General features: G+C 38.5%; 1 protein-coding gene across 3 annotated transcripts; it reads left to right on the top strand.

The window, feature by feature from the left end:
* Window positions 1-272: 272 nt before the first annotated feature.
* On the top strand, window positions 273-16,687 carry p3h1 (prolyl 3-hydroxylase 1). 3 transcript variants are annotated; one of them, XM_086168368.1, is made up of 15 exons: window positions 273-795; window positions 1,895-2,047; window positions 3,068-3,257; window positions 3,340-3,471; window positions 5,654-5,793; window positions 10,715-10,804; window positions 10,877-10,929; window positions 11,000-11,127; window positions 12,327-12,463; window positions 13,554-13,649; window positions 14,155-14,305; window positions 14,712-14,829; window positions 14,930-15,005; window positions 15,079-15,219; window positions 15,850-16,687. In XM_086168368.1, the coding sequence occupies exons 1-15, from the start codon at window positions 337-339 to the stop codon at window positions 16,258-16,260; spliced, it is 2,475 nt and encodes an 824-aa protein (XP_086024494.1). In that variant the 5' UTR covers window positions 273-336; the 3' UTR covers window positions 16,261-16,687. The 3 variants fall into 3 exon arrangements, 2 of the variants coding, with proteins under 2 accessions (XP_086024494.1, XP_086024495.1); XR_015107773.1 differs by lacking the exon at window positions 14,930-15,005; XM_086168369.1 differs by lacking the exon at window positions 3,068-3,257 and having other exon boundaries at window positions 3,318-3,471.
* Window positions 16,688-18,304: the final 1,617 nt, after the last annotated feature.

Raw genomic sequence — 18,304 nt, 5'->3', positions numbered from 1 at the left:
AGTTCAAGCGAAAATCTTATAGCTGTTGTTTAATGGTGAAGTCTCCGCTTAAAGAATTTTGCCTCATATTTATACAGTTTCTGTTCTGATTTGTGGATATGATGTTGCATAAAATTAAGTCATGAAAGATCAAGGTTATATGTGTAAAATAAATCACTGACCCTCGAGTGAATAAGTGGTATCAATTCCAGTACGTGTGGAAAAAAAACGAGTGTAGGGGGTGTTACACGGGGAATAGACTATTGAAACCCCACCTCCAGAAAGTTTCCTCAAAGAAGGCAGTTAGATCTTGTTGATTAGTCCGCTGTCCCTCGGTTCAGCGATCACTTACGCATTATGGAGGTATACCTTACGCTCACGATTTACTGCCTCCTTTTGCCGCCGTGCACAACTGCCAGTATTTGGGACAGCGTCGAACTGGAGCCCTATGATTTCCTCTTTAACACGGCAGTGGAAGCCTACTACAAGGGGGACTGGTTGTCGGTTATCCTGAACATGGAGAAGGCGATTAGGAACAAAGCTACGGTTCGCAAAGTGAAGGTTCATTGCCGCATCGGGTGCAGCAATCAGACCGCTTTCGGCGAACCCCTAACCGACCTGGGAGTTCCCATCCCTGGGACAGGATCTGTGAATGACCTGGGTTTTTTCCAGAAAATTCTTAAAAGGGCGGAATGCGTGCATTCCTGCGAAACAGAAAAACTCGGTTCTGTAACTCGACATCATGTTGGAGAAGAAGTGGAGCTCGAGTTTATGAAGAGAACTCCATACAACTACCTTCAAGTGGCTTATTTTAAGGTACAATGACGCAGGTCCTTTGGGACAGAGAATCACAAGCAAAGTAAAACATGCAGGACAAGAGAACCATGTTCATAAAGATTTTTAATTGATATTCAATGATTGAAATGAAAGTATACAGTCGCATGATGCCCCAACCCCCCAAAGCCGTGATACTTTTGCCACGTCTTAAGGTGGAGCCTAGTGTTGAAAGGCCGAATGCTACTCTTATCATTTTGGACAGACTTCTTTAAATATGTAAAGTTACATTACACAATTGTTATACCTAACGCAATATTTCTTTTGATTCAGCAGGGTATGTAAGACTATACTGTAGTGAGAGAATATTTAGGTATTAAAACCGAAATAAAAAAAGGATGTAAAGTATGTAATGAGTAAATAGAATATTGGCCAAGAATTTGATAAACATTGTATATCATTTCAGTAATTTAACATCGACTTTTTTGATACCCCCTCTCTTTCTTTATGTATAGTATATATTTTAATTATGTATATCTACATACATACATACATTTCTATGAGTGTATAATTATTATTTTCTCCTGAGGAACAAAACATTAGGAAGAAAGCATACAGAGAAATTTTGTGAAGACAAGAAAAATTACCTGAAAACAAACAAAATACAAAAGTTTTTGTGCCCCCTCTTTAACCATACCATAGATTTTTAAGATAAATGTCTTTTAGTTGTAATATACATGCCACAATGACAAGAAATAATTGTGGATGCTCTGATTAACTTTTGTACTGGAATAGATGAAAATACATGAAAACTGATCAAAAATTAGGACAGGTATTGTGATTACATGGCCAAAGCAGCAGAAAAGTTGCTGCTATTTTTTTTACATTGTTTCAACAATATTTAATGTTTTTTCTAACAACCAATACCATCTCTAAATTTAAAGGCTTTTGATATGAGTTTCAAAAGTTAAATCAATAAATGTATCTACAATACCACTGAATAGCTTAGGAAAAAAATCAGATATTCACTGATTGAGAAATCTTCTGGTTTTGACTTTTGTACCCAAGTTGATATATATTTTGATTCCAGCCATAATTTTAGAAAGGCACTTGCAAGGCTAAACCCAAATGTATTTTACAGATCAATAAACTGGACAAGGCAGTAGCAGCAGCCAATACATTTTTCCAGGCAAACCCAGACCACATGGAGATGAGACAGAACCTGGACTATTATAGGATGATGGCGGGAGTCCAGGAGGAGGATTTTAAAGACCTGGAGGCAAAGCCACATATGGTCTGTGCATACTTTTTTTTCCCTTTTCATCATCTTTGTTTAACCTTACCTCATAATCTTATTCTTGTAGGAACTGGACTTTGTTTTCTTCCCTTGAAGACAGTTCACAAAATTTAAAGCCAAGTCTGAGAGTTGGTTAAAAATCAACTTGAAAAAAGTATCAAATTTATGTGTGTGATCCATTTGTGCACTGTACATGGGTAGATAAGTATTAATATGACCCTTATCGTGTTAGCTAAATCTTTATTTCAGATTTTGAAGCAATGTGTTACTTTGTTCTCTTCACTGTCATCAACAAATACCAAAGAAGACACAAGGTTTAGCAAGATAATCTAAAAAATAAATTTCATGAAACTTTGAATATCGGCAAAAAATTATCAGTTATTATAATCTCCTTCTCCAATCCCCTTCTCCCCCCTTCAGGGGGCGCCACAACGAATCATCTGACGCTAGTCTCTTCCTCTCTCATGCCAACTAACTTCATATCCTCTCTCACTATGTCCATAAATCCTCTATTTGGTCTTCCGCAAGATCTCCTGTCTGGCAGCTCCAATTCCAGCATCTGTCTACCAATACATTCACTATCCCTCCTTTGTACGTGACCAAACCATCTCAGTTTTGCTTCTCTGACCTTCTCCTAAATATCTAACATGTGCTGTTCCTTCTGATAGACCGTTGCTCCGTTGCTTTGGACTGTTGACCCCAAGTACCTGAAAAATATTAGTACTGTATTAGTACCCCAAATTTGCCCAAAATAAGAAATAAGAAGAATGGGGAATAAGAAGAAAATAGCTCCCACTTGTTAAAATGTCACATTTAAACAATGGATCTAAAATTAAAAATCAGAAATGCTTGTGAGTGTCACCTGTCTTTAATCCAGGGGTTTTTGCATGTCTTGCTGAAGGACACTTAAACATTTCTCAGTTGGAAGATAACTCTAGAAGACAAGTTATATCCTTTTGAGGGAACTTTTATTTTAATTCTGATAATATATAAATGTGCATCTCCCTTGGATCTCAGGCAGAGTTTCTGCTGGGGAAGAGTTACTACAGTGATGACACATTCAGTCTGGCGGCTCAGCACTTTGAGCTGGCTGTGTCTGGGTACTTCAAAGCTGATTTAGAATGCAGAGCTTTGTGTGAGGGCGCCTACAACTATGATGGATACAACTACATGGAGTACAGTGCAGACCTCTTTCAGGCTGTCACAGGTAATGAAAACAGTCATTTTATCTTTGAGCCAAAACAGCCAAGTGTTCTCTTTGTTTCAGCGACCCTCTCTCTTTGTGTCAGACCACTACATGCAGGTGCTTAACTGTAAGCAGCACTGTTCTATAGTGCTTGCCTCCACACCTGGGAGAGAAAACCCCTTTGAGGACTTCCTTCCGTCGCAGTTCAACTACCTACAGTTTTCATACTACAACAGTGAGTTTCAACGCTTTTATCCATCTATGGACATTTGGAGTTTCTAAATATTGTTCCAAAAAAATGAAAAAAATTTGAAATCTACCCCAAGTCTAATTGGTTTGCCTATTATTGAAAATTATAATGGATAACTGCATACAATAAATGATCATTATATTTCAGAATCACAAATTTTTTTCATTCCCTATGTTTAACAAATTTGTTTATTTACCTTTCACTTTTTTCAAAATCATGGGAAAATTCTTTGAGTAAATTGTTTATTAAGTACCTTCAAGTTTTTTTCAACAATTGCTGAAAAAAACAATGGCATGTTTTCTAAGAATATATTTTTAAATACAGCTGGACCTAGCACAAACTATGAGGAACCTATTCCAGAAAATCAGAAGGAATGGTCAGAGAATTATAAGACAAAAGTAATCAAGAGTATAAGACGATGAGGAGGAAAAAGCCTTAGAAAAGTAGGAGCTAAAATATGTACTAATTTCATGCCAGTGATAAAATATGCTAGCTTGTAGTATACACCTTACGTAATTTTCCATTCAGATCACTACAGAAACCTAGATGTCAGTGTGATTTTGTGATGAACTAATACAGTGCATTTGCAGAGAATGCTTCCTATCTCAGCACATTGACACACAAGGGTACTACAGCAAGTATAAACACCTGCAATTGTGAGCAATCGATAATTTGTATGGACTGACCATGAGGTGGAACCATTGCATCAAGTGCATATAAACCACAGGGGCGAGCAAATTCCAAGAAAATGTATACTGGGAGTGCTATTGCTATTGGAAATTATTTTTGTGGGCATGGCAATTCATCGCAAAACGTGGTGCGCAAGGCCATTTTCGAAGTGTTGTGTTCTCCCCGTCTCCACTGAGACATAGGCGTTTTCAAATCTTTCTACTAGTGGTGTGTAATACTGCCGTTTTTTTGTTGGTATTGATCTGATACCAATTAAATACAGTTTATCTGAGACCGAAGTCCCTTATCTAAAGATCTTGCAAAGATTTTGAAAAAAATACAACTGGGTTCTTAGAGTACTGTTTTTCGACACCATGCAATGCTTTCACCAGGAATTTGCCGAGCCTCTACTATTTCAATCCAAGAATCAGAATCAGGATTTTTTCTCCACGGGGCAATTGTCATAGAAAACCTAAAGCAGATGAATGTCTATAAATATATAAAATAAATATATTAAATAAAGGTAAAATAAAAAAATAGCTACAAATAAAGTGAAGTAACTCAAACAGTATGTCAGGGCATGTTAAATGATATGTATTATAATATAATTGCTTCACCTTCTCCACTCGGTACTGATATGTTGGAGAGTTGACTTTGTACAGTCTGGGCTCTTCTGCCCACAGCCCGTCCGTCTGCTCCTCTTTGTGAACACTGTACTGATTGGGATGTTTTTCCATTTCTGTTTTGAATACTCTGGCTATTGTTTTTCTACCATGTTTCCTTTTCAGGTTTTGTTGCAGCTCATTTGTTTATTGTTCATTCAGTCTTTACAGTGACATAATGCTAAGACTTGCGATGTATGATATTGTCATAAGCCCTAAGACGAGGAAAAGTCAAGTCAAAGTCAACCTTATTGTCAATACTGCCGTATTTTCACACATACAGAGCATTGAAATAGCATTACTCTAAGACCAACTGTGCAAAAGTACCAAAAATTATAAATAATTTGTTTCAAAGAACAATGACCAATGACTAGTTATTCTGAGGTAGATATGGTTAGGTTTGATTTTTAAAGTGACAAATTATTTTTAAAGAGACTGTGCTAAAGTCACAGCACTATGAGTTTAGATTAACAGCTCACACTTAATGAATGAGATGATGGGACTGTCATATGACTTATGATTTCTTATGACTGACGGTCCTAAGGAAAGACAGATTTGAAAATTGTAAGGTGTAAGCCCAGCATTTTTCCCTGTCGGTTCACATGTTCTTTTTGATATCAAAACCTTTGGTTTCCAGTTTTATCTTGCTTCAATATATCTGGCCTTTGTGTCCTCCCTCTGATGATTCCTCATTGCACGCTATAATCAAATGTATACAACTGCCTTTGTAGGTCATGATATTAAGGTATAACTTTGCATGTGCTGGATGTGTTTTCCTACTGTTTGTAGGATGTTTGCTGGATGTTAAACTTACCTGCCTCTGTATCCATCTCCAGGTGGGAATTATGACCAGGCCATTGAGTGCGCAAAGACCTTCTTGCAGTTCCATCCTAATGATGAAGTGATGAACCAGAACCTGGCTTATTATTCAGCAGTGTTGGGAGAAGACAAAGCCATAACCATCTCAGCCAGACAAGTAAAATAACACTGTAGTGTGTGTGTGTGTGTGTGTGTGTGTGTGTGTGTGTGTGTGTGTGTGTGTGTGTGTGTGTGTGTGTGTGTGTGTGTGTGTGTGTGTGTGTGTGTGTGTGTGTGTGTGTGTGTGTGTGTGTGTGTGTGTGTGTGTGTGATCGCACCTGGGTGCGTATCCATAAGCTTGTGATTTAATATTGACTTAATTTATCCCTCATTCCCTCATAGAGGGACATTTGAGTCACCGCTTTTTTAGAAAGGTAGCCTTCATTACTAATAAGATGCTCTGTAGGCCACATTTATGATGATGTCAATGATGATCAATTGTCAGCCTCACAATTGTGCAGTTAATGAAACTTTATGTGTCACAGTTATCAAAACTACATAGCACATAAATTTAAATGGGATTAATGAATGGCATAAATAATATGTTCCTGCTGTCAACTGAGATTTGACATGCTTATTTCTATTTTTACTGTGAAAAATGTGTGTAGTTATACTACTTCATTGGGGAGAAATGAGAGATTATGTAAGTGGTGAGGAGGTGAAAAATGGGGAGGGTTTTTTTTATACAGTGAAATACTACACTTCACTATTATATGCACATTTCCTCATTGTTCACATGCTGCAATTGGTGATTTAGTAGCATTTTGGCTAGATATAAACACTGTACTTTACACTATACTATAAAAGTCTGTTTTGTTCATCATGGCCAAATTTCAGAAATGCTGCTATCAAAATAGTTAAAAGAAAGCAGCTTTGTGAAAAGGCAGAATAACAAAACTAGTAAATCCCAAAGAATCTCTGAGGTCACATTGTCAATTTTAAGCATGCATATAGGTATCTTGGATGTTATTTTAGTTGACTTCCATTTTTGTTTGAGCCAGAAAAAAACAATAGCACACTAGGTATTGCATAAATACTAATCCAATTAATTTTCCATTGGATGCTGTCATGATGCTCTTTTGTCAGATCTTCTTTAGTAAATATATAATTCACTGGCCAGTGTCCTTGATTATTAAGTATTGTACATTGCAATAGATGCTTTACATCCAGTTACAAATAACGTCTTCAAGCTTTTATTTTCTATATTTTACTTGTACTGTTGCAAACTGAATATTCTTTATTATTTTATTTACAAATTTTACATTTGCACATATCCTTCCATCCGTCCACCCATTTTGTTATCTGGGGTTGGGTGGTGGGAGCAGTAGCCTTCACAGAGAGGTCCAGACTTCCCTCTCCTCAGCCAAGTTATCCTGCTCTTTTGTGGGATTCTTGATGTGCTTCCAAATCAGCAAAGACACATAGTCGGTCCACTGTGTCCTGGACCTAACAGGGGTCCTTCCTCTGGTGGGACGTGCCTTGAACAACTCCTCAGGGAGGTGTCAATGACGCACCCTGACCAGATACCAAAGGCACTTCATCTAGCTCCTCTTGTTGCTGGGGGGCAAGGGGACCCAGCTTCTTACTCTATCTCTAAGGCCAAGTCATCCTACATAGCACACTAATTTTGGCTGCTTATCTGTTTAGTCATTATCCACAGCTTGAGGTCATAACTGAGGGGTAGGGACATAGATTGACTGGTAAATCGAGCCTATCTGCTCTGATCCTTCTATACTATGACAGCCTGGTGGGGTCTGGTACACCACAATCCCAGAGCACCCTCCACATGGCTACCTGATGTACTCTGTCAAAAGACTTGCAATTCTACAAAACACATATGGACTGGCTGGACAAACTCCCATGCACACTCTTGAACCCTACTGGGGAGGTGTTTTAACCATCTTGGTGAGTTCAGCCCCAAAGATAGGAGAGGCCAACCACAAGTCCTCAGACTCTGCTTGCTCATTGGAAGGTGTGTCAGTGGGTTTAGGGAGATCTTTGAAGTACCCCTTCCACTTACTCCAGCTTCAGAGCCAAATCCCCACCAGGTACTCATCAGTTGATAGTTATACCTCTATATTCCCCAGAATATCCAAGAGATGTAGCTGCAAGTATGATGGCATGACCACAAACAATCATCAAATTCCAAGCCTTGGGTGTTCTGGTGCCAAGTGCCAACATGGGCACCCTTATATCTGAACATGTGGTTCATGTAATGGGCAATCCAATGTGAACACAGATCTGCAATAACAAAACACTGCACAGGTTCCAATTGGGGAGGAGGCTCTTCCCAAAAATGTCTTTCCACGCCTTACTGTCATGCCATGTTAGCATATGAAGTCCCCTAGCAGGATGAGGGTGTCCCAAACTGGGGCGCCCTCTCACTCTCCAAACATGATGGGTTTTCTGAGCTACTGTTCAGTCCATTCACACAAATGTACAGTATAGTGTATATATTGCTACAGTTGGACAACAGTCATCTGCTTTACATGGATAATATTACGCTTTATTGTTTAGATGGGCGTTAAATTGAGCCCCTGATTCACCTCACCATGATATACAGCCATGACATTTGGATGCCATTTGGACTGGATAAATGTGGATGGATGGTGTGCAGAAGACGGAAGACGATCACCACTGAAGGTGTTATACTCAGAACAGTTAGAAATTATTGGAGACTCCACCAGTAAATTGCATTACAACCATGGAGAGGCAGCACAGAGGTTAGCAACAACAAGGCAACTTCTAAGGCTTAGGGAGGTCCTGAAAGTCACCTCAATGGCGAGGACAGGATTTGACCAAAAAACAGCTTTGCCCTCTCAGTGACCAGATACCCTGCTGGTGTAATATCCAGCCCCCTGGGGGAAGTAGTAAGATAAGAGATAATACTTCAATGATCCCCATTATGGAAATGTGGGTGTCACAGCAGCAAAGAACAAGAGGACATGTATCAAGACATTAAAGTTGATGGATAGACAATAGATAAAGACATTAAAAAGGACAGAGACAACAACAATAAAAAGGGTGGAAAATAGATACGGAGAACAGGTGCAGGTAGTGGCCAGTAGTACAGATACGACTCTGGTAGGTCAGAGCTGTGTGCTGTCCAAAATGTTGTACAGTCTGATAGCAGTGGGCACAGAAGAGCATCTGAAGTGTTCGGCTCTGCACCGGGTTGGGGATGATCCCCTGGCTAAATGAGCTGGCCATTAGCTGCAGCTCGTCATGCAGAGGGTGAGAAGGATTGTCAAGGATTGCTCCAAATTTGTCCATCGCCCTCCTCTCAGCCACCATTTCCGGATCACCAATATCAGGACAAGGAAGCTCCTAGGGAGCCAGAGCTTTCAGTTACTGAGCTCTTCTTATGTGTAACCATTTTCCAATCTCAATTACAATTAAGAATAGGCTTAAAACTGTCCTTTTTTTTTAAAGCTTGTAGGCTAACTCTGCTGAGGGACATCCCATGATCCAATTCTCTCATTCCTCCCACTCTTCTCATTCTGTCCATACTTATGTCCTTCATCAACGCATGCTAGTAATCTCATGTCTTCTCCTGAGTCCAAGGGCTCTCTCATCCTACTGGTTCATAGGGGATGTGGCTTGATTGTCTGCAGCAATCGTCTACCATGGTTATTTCTTTTGTGTCTATCAAAGCTGTTGTATAATTTCAGCTATTCTCAACTGTCAGTGCTATATTGTTATTAGCAGTGAGAGATAATTTGTGCCTGGTCCTCCCAAATCTCATACCCCCCTCTCTATCACATTCTTGCTCTTTGTCTCTGTCCTCTCTCCTCAACTGGTCGAAACAGAAGGCCACCCACACTAAGCTCCAATCTGCCAAGAATTTCTTGCTTGGTAAATTTTTCCTTGCCACTGTCACCAATTTCTTGCTCATGGGAGAATCTTGGGTTTCCATAAATATTCTAAAGAGTGTGGTCCAGACCTGCTCTACGTATTATGAGACTACTGTGTTGTGATTTGGTGCTACGTAAATAAAATCTGACTGGACTCGACTTCAGTCCTTAAAGTGCGTGGAGGGTTTCAGTCTAAGTCCAGCATCCTGATGTTATAGACAGGAGGCTGTAGACCACTGAGAATCACAATCACTGTTCAGGATGAAATAACAAGCCTCCTGCAGTACATCAAGAGGATGGCCCCCAAATTATGACCTGCTGAGTGAATACCTCAAGCAGCAGAAGCCCTGTAAGGAAGAGGCAGAAGGGCTGCCATGGTCGGACAACCCCCTGCATGGCTTGTACCATCAGCAGCTTCAAGAGGTGGTTGAAATTGTGGAAACATACCAATGGTCAGAGAAGGCTGTCCTGTAAGATTGCGCAAAGACGTTGATCATGGCAGTACAAGAGCAAGTCCTGAACACAAGATTGATCAAGGTCAGCAGTCTACCACATCAGACAATGCCTTAGTTGTAGGATGTGTCAAGATACCCCTGAGACAATCCTACCATAACACAATGCTGCTCGAAAAGGCATACATGGAGCAATCATAACCAGGTTCATCTGTAGTGAGAATGGACTGAATGTTCCAGTATCAAGGTAGAGTACACCTCCAAAAGTGATCCAGAACTATCCAGCCAATGTACTTTGGGACTTCCAGTTCCAGTTGGACTGACAAAGTGATGTTGAACTAAATGGGCATAGTGATGGTGGGCCCACAGCAGAAGACAGCCATAGTGGTGGATATAACAATCTCCAAGTGACAGCAACATCAAGAAAGAGGAGCTTGCTTGAGAAGCTGGAGAACTAACAGGAAGGAGTTGGTGAAGATGTGGGAGTGTAAAGGCAAAATTGATCTCAGTAATGATTGGGTCACTTTCTGCAATAATAATAAATTGATAATAATTTATAGTTATTATGATTTGGTAAGAGAAAGTTATTTAGAATTAGGTAACTGTAAATTAACTTCCTAATTTTCCCATGTTTTTAAAGAAATGTTGTACTATTTGTTGACCATATAATAGCTCCTCAGTAGCCTTGAACTTTATTGTAATGATTACAATAAATGTGTTTTTTTCAATGCAGGTGGTGAAACAGTTTATCCAACAGTCCATCCTGGAGAAAGAGCTGCTCTACTTTGGACATGAAGCATTTGGAATCACCTTTGTAGACCCAGTGAGTTTAAACATTGGAGAGTTTTAGCACTCTGATAGCTTGACTTAATTTTTGCCCTTGATTTGTGTTCAGGACAAGTGGACTCCGGAGGATGTCATGCCAAAAAAATTGAGAGAGAAGCAAAAGTAAGTGAGACAGACAAACAGAAATACACACACTTTGGTACTTTTGATTTGACCACTCTGTTTATCCCAGGGCAGATAGAGAGACAGCAGCCAGGATCACAGAGGAAATAGGAAACTTGATGAAGGAGATTGAGACTCTGGTTGAAGAGAAAAAGAAGGATTCTTCAGAACTGGCCAACATAATTGCAAAAGAGGAGGGTAAATATTTATATCATATTGCACTTAGTATTACCACAAGATTAACATAATGCAAAAAGTACTGATACATGTTCATCCTGAACAAAAAACAATCTCAACGCACAGCTTGGACTCTGGAACCAATATCTTTGAGAGGGGCTGGACTTTTGACCACTCTGGAGGTACCCTGGAGGTACTCTGGAAGTGTCAGGGTGAAGAGGGAGCCTGAAAAATTACAAGTAGAGTTACTGTTCCTCCACATTGAGAAAAGTCAGATAAGGTGGCTCAAGCATCTGGTCAGGAGGTCCCCTGGGCATGTCAAGCTAAGAGGATGCACTGAGGAAGACCTAGGACACGCTGTAGAGACTATGTGTCTTGGCTGGCCTGGGAAAACCTTGGGCCCCGTAAGAGAGGTGGCCCAAGTTGCCAGTGAGGGGGATGTCAGGGCCTCTCTGCTTCAGCAACTGCCTCAATGACCTGACCCTGGATAAGCGGTAGAAGATGAATGAATGGCAAAGATTTGTGAGATATCAGGAATTCTGATTCAGGAATTCCCTTTTTTTTGTCAAATCAGGTTGGTAAATTCACTGCAGTGAAAATGCTCATTAATCATCTGCTTACTGTTCATGACATTTCCTTTTTAAATGTTTTTAGACCTTGTCATATAACAGCAGTAAACGTTACATCGTACAAAAAAAAAACAACTATAACTTCTATCTTCACAATCCAATGGATATTTTGACTTCTCTCCATCTCATTTGAGATTTCTTTTTGTGACCAATGGTTCTAATACACCAGAATATGATTAAATATTAGATGTGATTTGCTTCTAATTTAAATATTTTGTATTTTTCTATTTGTGCTTTGAACTTGACAATTTTACTTTTTCAGCATTTACTGCTCCTACATATTGGTTCTTGAGTCTAACAATGAAAAGAAAAACAATTTAGCAGTTTTTCCAATGCAGCATGAAAAATGCTGTTTAGTATGTATTCTACTTGTTTTTTAAAGCTACAGCATTTACAAAAAGTATTTAATGTCTCACTTTATATTAAATTTTAGTGGCTTTAAAATAATGAATTTTAAATTTTTGTAAACAAGATGAATTTATACCTTCATTAAACGTGTATGAAAAAGTTTTGTTATCAAGCTATGTAGATGACTGCACTTGTGAGCCCCAAAGAGCCATCAGATCAAACTTTGATGTGCTTTGGTGCTAGTTTCTTCAGGTGCTGCCCTCTTGTATGATGACATCATAGTGACAATGACAGCCAAGGAATTGAATGGCTCTCTGCGGTTCCTACTGGATCGGGTGGTCAATGATGATGAATGCAGGGAACTGCAACGCCTATCAAATGTGAGCTGACTTCTTATCCTACATCATAGATAAAGTTCATAGCAACTGTCTATGGTTGTAAACAGGATGTAAAGGAAAGCTAATAAAGCCATTAGGTATACAGGGTTTCTGCAGATACTCAAGTCATAAATTGACTTAATTAACCAACTAAATGCTTCATCATGCATCTTGCATTTCAAAAGCTGTTACCAAGGGGCATGCTGATCATGATGGGGTAAGATACCAGTTGTTTGGAATTGTCTGGAGATTTTGGGGCTGTATTAACATGTTACATGGAAGTTTACCAAAGGAGTGACAGGCTAAGGCTGGAGTCCTTTTTCAAAAGAGTAAAAAATAATTTTCAAATCTTTTACCTCAAAAGCAACAATGTGTTCCATATTGAGTTCCATCGTGACCAAGGAACTGAACAATGATGATAAAATGAATGAATTCAAAACCTTGATATAGTAGAATCAAATAGCTATTGTGAACTATTTTTTTGTGTTGGGGGCAAAATGGGTTTTACTTAGTAAAGGTTATTAATGTACTTGATGATAACAGGGGCGCACGGTGACGCAGTGGTTAGCGCATCAGCCTCACAGCACGACGGACCGTGGTTTAAGTCTGACAAGGAGACCTTTCTATGTGGAGTTTGCATTTTTACCCTGTGTCTTTGTGGGTTTCCTCTGGTTTTCTCTGGGTTCTCCAGTTTCCTCCCACAATCCATAAACATGCAGCAGGTTAATTGGGAGAATATTGGGAAAATTGCCTTGAATGAGTGATTGGGTGAATGGTTGTTTGTCTATGTATGTGATGACAACTGCAAAAACAGCAGCAGAAGATGGATGGATGAATTAATGGATTATATTAGGCAAAATTGAAAGATTCCAATTGGTTCAGCTTCATTTTGAAACTGAACGGGGTGAGGGGTTATCAATTTCTTTTCAAAAGTTGAACTTCCTATAATATTTTGAGAATGGGATGTTAGCTAGAGTAAGTTTTTTAGGAAAGTTAGAACTGTTTTAAAGAAGTACTGAAACATCCTCTGATGTCGGTTTATATTTTTTTCTGAGTTGTCTATCACCTTATATTATTGATGGTCTTTCTCCAGGCAGCTGCTCTCAAAGGTGACGGCTATAGGGGGCGGCCCTCCCCCCACTCTCCAAATGAAATCTTTCAAGGAATTACTGTCCTGAAAGCTGTCAAGGTCTGTTACTACAATTAATCCTAAAATATTACTTTCCTTCAACTGAGTTGTTGTATGGAAAGCTTGTGAGTGTTTTTGTGGTAATGATCAAACTTAAATTAGCTGGAAATTGTAGTTTGTAATATATTCATCCAATAACATGGAAAGATGACATGATAAAATATATTTCATCAGAAGTAGTGTTCTGGAAAGCACTTTTCTCTCCATCATTTCACAGTGATGTCAGAATTTCAGGTTAGCGAGCCCATTTATTGTTTGGCTTACAAATAAGACAATGCTTTTCTGTCTAGTCTTTTCTGTGAAGAACATGCAAAACAAATAACACAAAATGTATACATGTTGAAGTATCCATATTTGTTTCACTTGCTAATATGATATATACAAGCAATTTTTCATATACATTCTGTTTGTGATAAAACATTATTTTTCATTTAGCAAGATACATTTAAACAGTACTAATCATGATTAACACAATTGTGTTATTGCGTTTTATTGCTCCCAAAAGCTAGGACAGGAGGGGAAGGTTTCCCTTAACAGTGCTCATCTCTTCTTCAATGTGAGTGAGAAGGTCAAGAACATTCTGGAGTGGCACCTTCACTTAGACTCTCCACTCTACTTCTCTTACACACACCTTGTGTGCCGCTCTGCCATTGAGGGTATGTCAGACACATGCATCATGTACTCATAGATAAAAACAGTGAAAGATTAAAACAAGCAGCGATCATGTTACGGTCTTTAAGAACAATGTTTTTTTTTTATTTCCTTTTTTTCTCCCTTTTTTCTTTATTCAGTGTTTTCTGTCCATTTTTAGGCATTTTTTTGTCCAGTACTTTTTGTAAATCTCTTACAACCATTTATTTATTTATTTATTTATTGTTATCTATATGGCGGGAATAACACAGCATATGAAACTAAGGATTGGTCAGATTTCAGACAAAATAACATATCACTAATCATAATGCAGAAAATGGGGAAAAATATGACTGGAGATCTTCAGAGAAGACCCTTGTTTGTTATGCCTGGCACCTCAGAAAGATGAAATGAACTGTCTTTGTCTTTTAGAGAAACAGGAGGACCGTGAGGATCTGAGTCATCCTGTTCATGTAGATAACTGCCTGCTTGTCTCTGAGCTAAATGAGTGTATAAAGGAACCCCCAGCATATACTCATAGAGACTTTAGGTGAGCTCACAGACAAGGATATAGAAACCCCCACACACAAAGCAACCTGCAAATGGCAAACGGCAAATTAAAATAACATCCACACCCTTTTTTCTTTTAGTGCCATATTGTATCTCAATGATGACTTTGAAGGAGGAGAATTCATTTTCACAGAAATTGATGCTAAAGTGATCACGGTACATATTCTGCAGTCATTTACATTTACACCTTAAGTTTTCGCTGCAATGTGTTTTTGTGTTGGGCTTCTAGGCCGAGGTTCGCCCACAGTGTGGGCGCATGATTGGGTTTGGAGCAGGAAAAGAAAACCCCCATGGTGTGAGGGCTGTCACCAAGGGTCAGAGATGTGCACTGGCCCTGTGGTTTACTCTGGATCCTGCTCACCAAGAGAAGGTATGGGACATTTATATACAGTATATCTAAAGTGCAGCAATATGTTTGTGGAGGCTCTCAGTCATCCAGATCATGGTAAATTCTTGTCAAAATATTCTTGTCATAGCAAATGGACTTGAATTTCTTCACTTGAAGGTGTTTCACCCCTATTCCGAGAGGCTTCTTCAGTTCTAATGAACTTGTCCGCTTGGAACTGAAGAAGCCTCTTGGATGTCCAGCGGCCACAACAAGAACATTTTTACAAGTATATGTCTAAAAAGATTCTGATTTATGTGGACTACAAAAAGTATATTAGACATAGAACACATATATTTAGCCAAATTTTTTGCGCAAAATCTAAGAGCAAAAGAAAAAAAAAACATGGCAAATTAGAAAAAAAAACAAAGGAGTGTTGTATTGTAAACTCTGAGATTCACAAGTTGCCATTGCTGAATTGTATTCTTATGAAAAATGAAATGCCTACAAATGCAAATTTTTAAACTTTGGAAAAGTATTACTATGATGCATGTTTATGAAGGCGCTTTGGACATTTCTGTTCAAGATTTTTTAATTTTTAATCCTACTATTTGGATTTCTAATTGAAGTATTTTTTGCCCAATTTCTCTGCCATTAAATCGTTTTGCTGTGAAGGAGAGAATCCAGGCTGATGACATCCTGAAGATGTTCTCCACTCCTGTTAACAAGGAGTTCATCACAAACGAGGCCAATATTGGATCAAACCAGCACCAGACAGAGCAGGAAACCTCAATATACTTTGATACGATACCTGACACACCCAAGGAGAAAATGGAGGTGAAAATGGCTAGCAAAGTTATTGGCAAAAATAAAGCTGCCCCCAAGGCAAAAGTCAAGACAGACAAAGTGAAACTTAAAGCAGCTACAAAAAAAAATGTCAAAACACAAGCTAAGCAGGTCGACAAGAAAGATACAAAGTCATCTGCTATAAAGCCTGTGAAAGATGCTGTCAAAAGGGATCTCAAAAAAACTAAAGCTGCCGCCACATCCACTTCAGACGACGAGAAGAGTAAAGACGAGTTGTGAGCGAAATGCGACTGTGTGTGTTTATATTGTGTGTCTATTTTTTGCATTTTCTGTTTTGCAGGTGTGCTGAACAGAAACATTGATGTTATACTAATATTGTTTACCATGTTTTAAAAATGTTGTTCAAAAGGGCTGAGCTATTTGTAACATTAACATATGGCTTATAAAAACCAATTGCATATTTAGGCCAGTATTGCCATTTTCAAAGCCACAGTTTACAGTTCACAAATAGCAAGCCTCACCCTTGAATTTATATATTGGCATGGTTGCTTGATAAGAAAAACAGTTCTTCTTTTCATGTTTGTTGTTATATTTTTGCAAATTCTTCCCTCATAGGTCTACTGCTGTTAACATGATTTTGTGAGGTTTGTGTCTGAATAATTAATCAGCCAATTTTGTCAAATAAAATTATATTAGTACATTCATAGCTTGCCTTCTTTTGATGTTAATAATAATGTGAGAATAATTCTGCAATATCCTTTTCTTCTCAGCTCAGACAATATTCTACATTTTGTCTCACCTTTTACATCTTCCAACTTCCACATTTATTCTTGTCTTAGTTTTTAATTCCTTTCCTTTTTTAATTTACAAGAGCACTGGTTCTCTTTATGAGTCGATTGCCGATTTAATTTATAATTCTAGCAGACAATCTAAAAATCCGCCCAAATCAATGTTACATTAATTTGGGATCTGCAGTATTGTATCTGTACTTAGAGTACAGCTATATTGATGGCAAAGTCAGGGGTGAAAGTTCAGTTATCTGAAAGTTAATACAGTATTTCTGAACTATTCTACAGGTATTTCTGACATGACAACCTGCAGTACTCAAAGCCTACAATGAGTGGCAGCACTGAAGCATCCTTCTTCCTTAACTCATTCAGTTTTGAACCTGGAATCTTCATAGTTTCAGGTTCCTGTTGATGTTTGGGAAGCTACCTGCTTTTTACCAATATCATGCAACAGAAGGAACAGATTAATATTAGGACCAACTACTTAAAAACAGAATTTTATTCGTTGTAACGCCAATATATATGTCATATAAAACCTGCATGTGAGAGTATTTTTACATTGCTCATTCAAAAACTTTAAAAGGCCCATTGTGCATGTCAGATAAACCATAAAACTAAGCTATCTTCTGTATAAACTCCCAGACAGTGGTTTTCTTGAATTGAATGATTATCTTAATTTCTTTTGGGCTGCTCGCTTCAGGGGTTGCCATATCAAAATGTCTTCATCCATCTAACCCTATCTGTCACATTCTCTTCCCTCACATCACTTCATGTCATCTTTCACTACATCCATAGATCTCTTGTCATCTGTTCACTACATCCATCCACCCTTCAACTAATATATTCACTCACATGTTCACTTGTCTGTACATGGCCAAACCATATTAGTCTGGCCTATCTTACTTTATCTTCAGGTTTCAAGTCAGGTTACGTGATCTTGAGCAGATTGTTTACAAATAAAGTGCACAAATTATGCAAAAATACACTTTTGTCTTGACAAATCAGACATGGTCACTTGTCCCTGATATGTATATAACACTCAGTCATTGGGCAGATGCTTTCAGCCAAAGCGACTAACAATGGAGTCTTCTTACATCCATAACTGGACTCAAAAATGCAATTTTCAAAAGTATTCATCTTCATTTCACAGTTACCTTCTTAATACTGAGCTATTAATATTCCTTTCACAAATGTTCCCATATCCTATGTGGGCATGTGTGTGGGTTAAGCATGTGGATGATGTCATGGCTCAACAGGGAAGACAGTGGACACACACACACACTTAGATTTTTATGAATTCTTGTTCTCTGCTGTGGAACATTCATGGGGAATCTCACATGTATTGGCAAACCTAAAAAATGTGAAAAAAACGGACCAATTTTTTCCGATGTGAAGTAAACATAGGAAATAAAACTATAAAAAAACAAAGAAAATTGTATTGTCATGGCAGTTTGTTCATTGTCTCATTTTCTTAATTGATTTCAAAATAAGGAATTTCATGAGTCACACAATTTCACGAGCGTGTGACTGTTTGT

The sequence above is a fragment of the Fistularia commersonii genome, chromosome 21 (genome assembly GCF_037954325.1).
Source record: "Fistularia commersonii isolate RoL2024-O1a breed Wild chromosome 21, RoL_Fcom_v1.0, whole genome shotgun sequence".
Taxonomy (NCBI): Eukaryota; Metazoa; Chordata; class Actinopteri; order Syngnathiformes; family Fistulariidae; genus Fistularia; species Fistularia commersonii.
The sequence above is the reverse complement of the archived record's forward strand: the minus strand, read 5'-3'. Positions and strand labels throughout refer to the sequence as shown.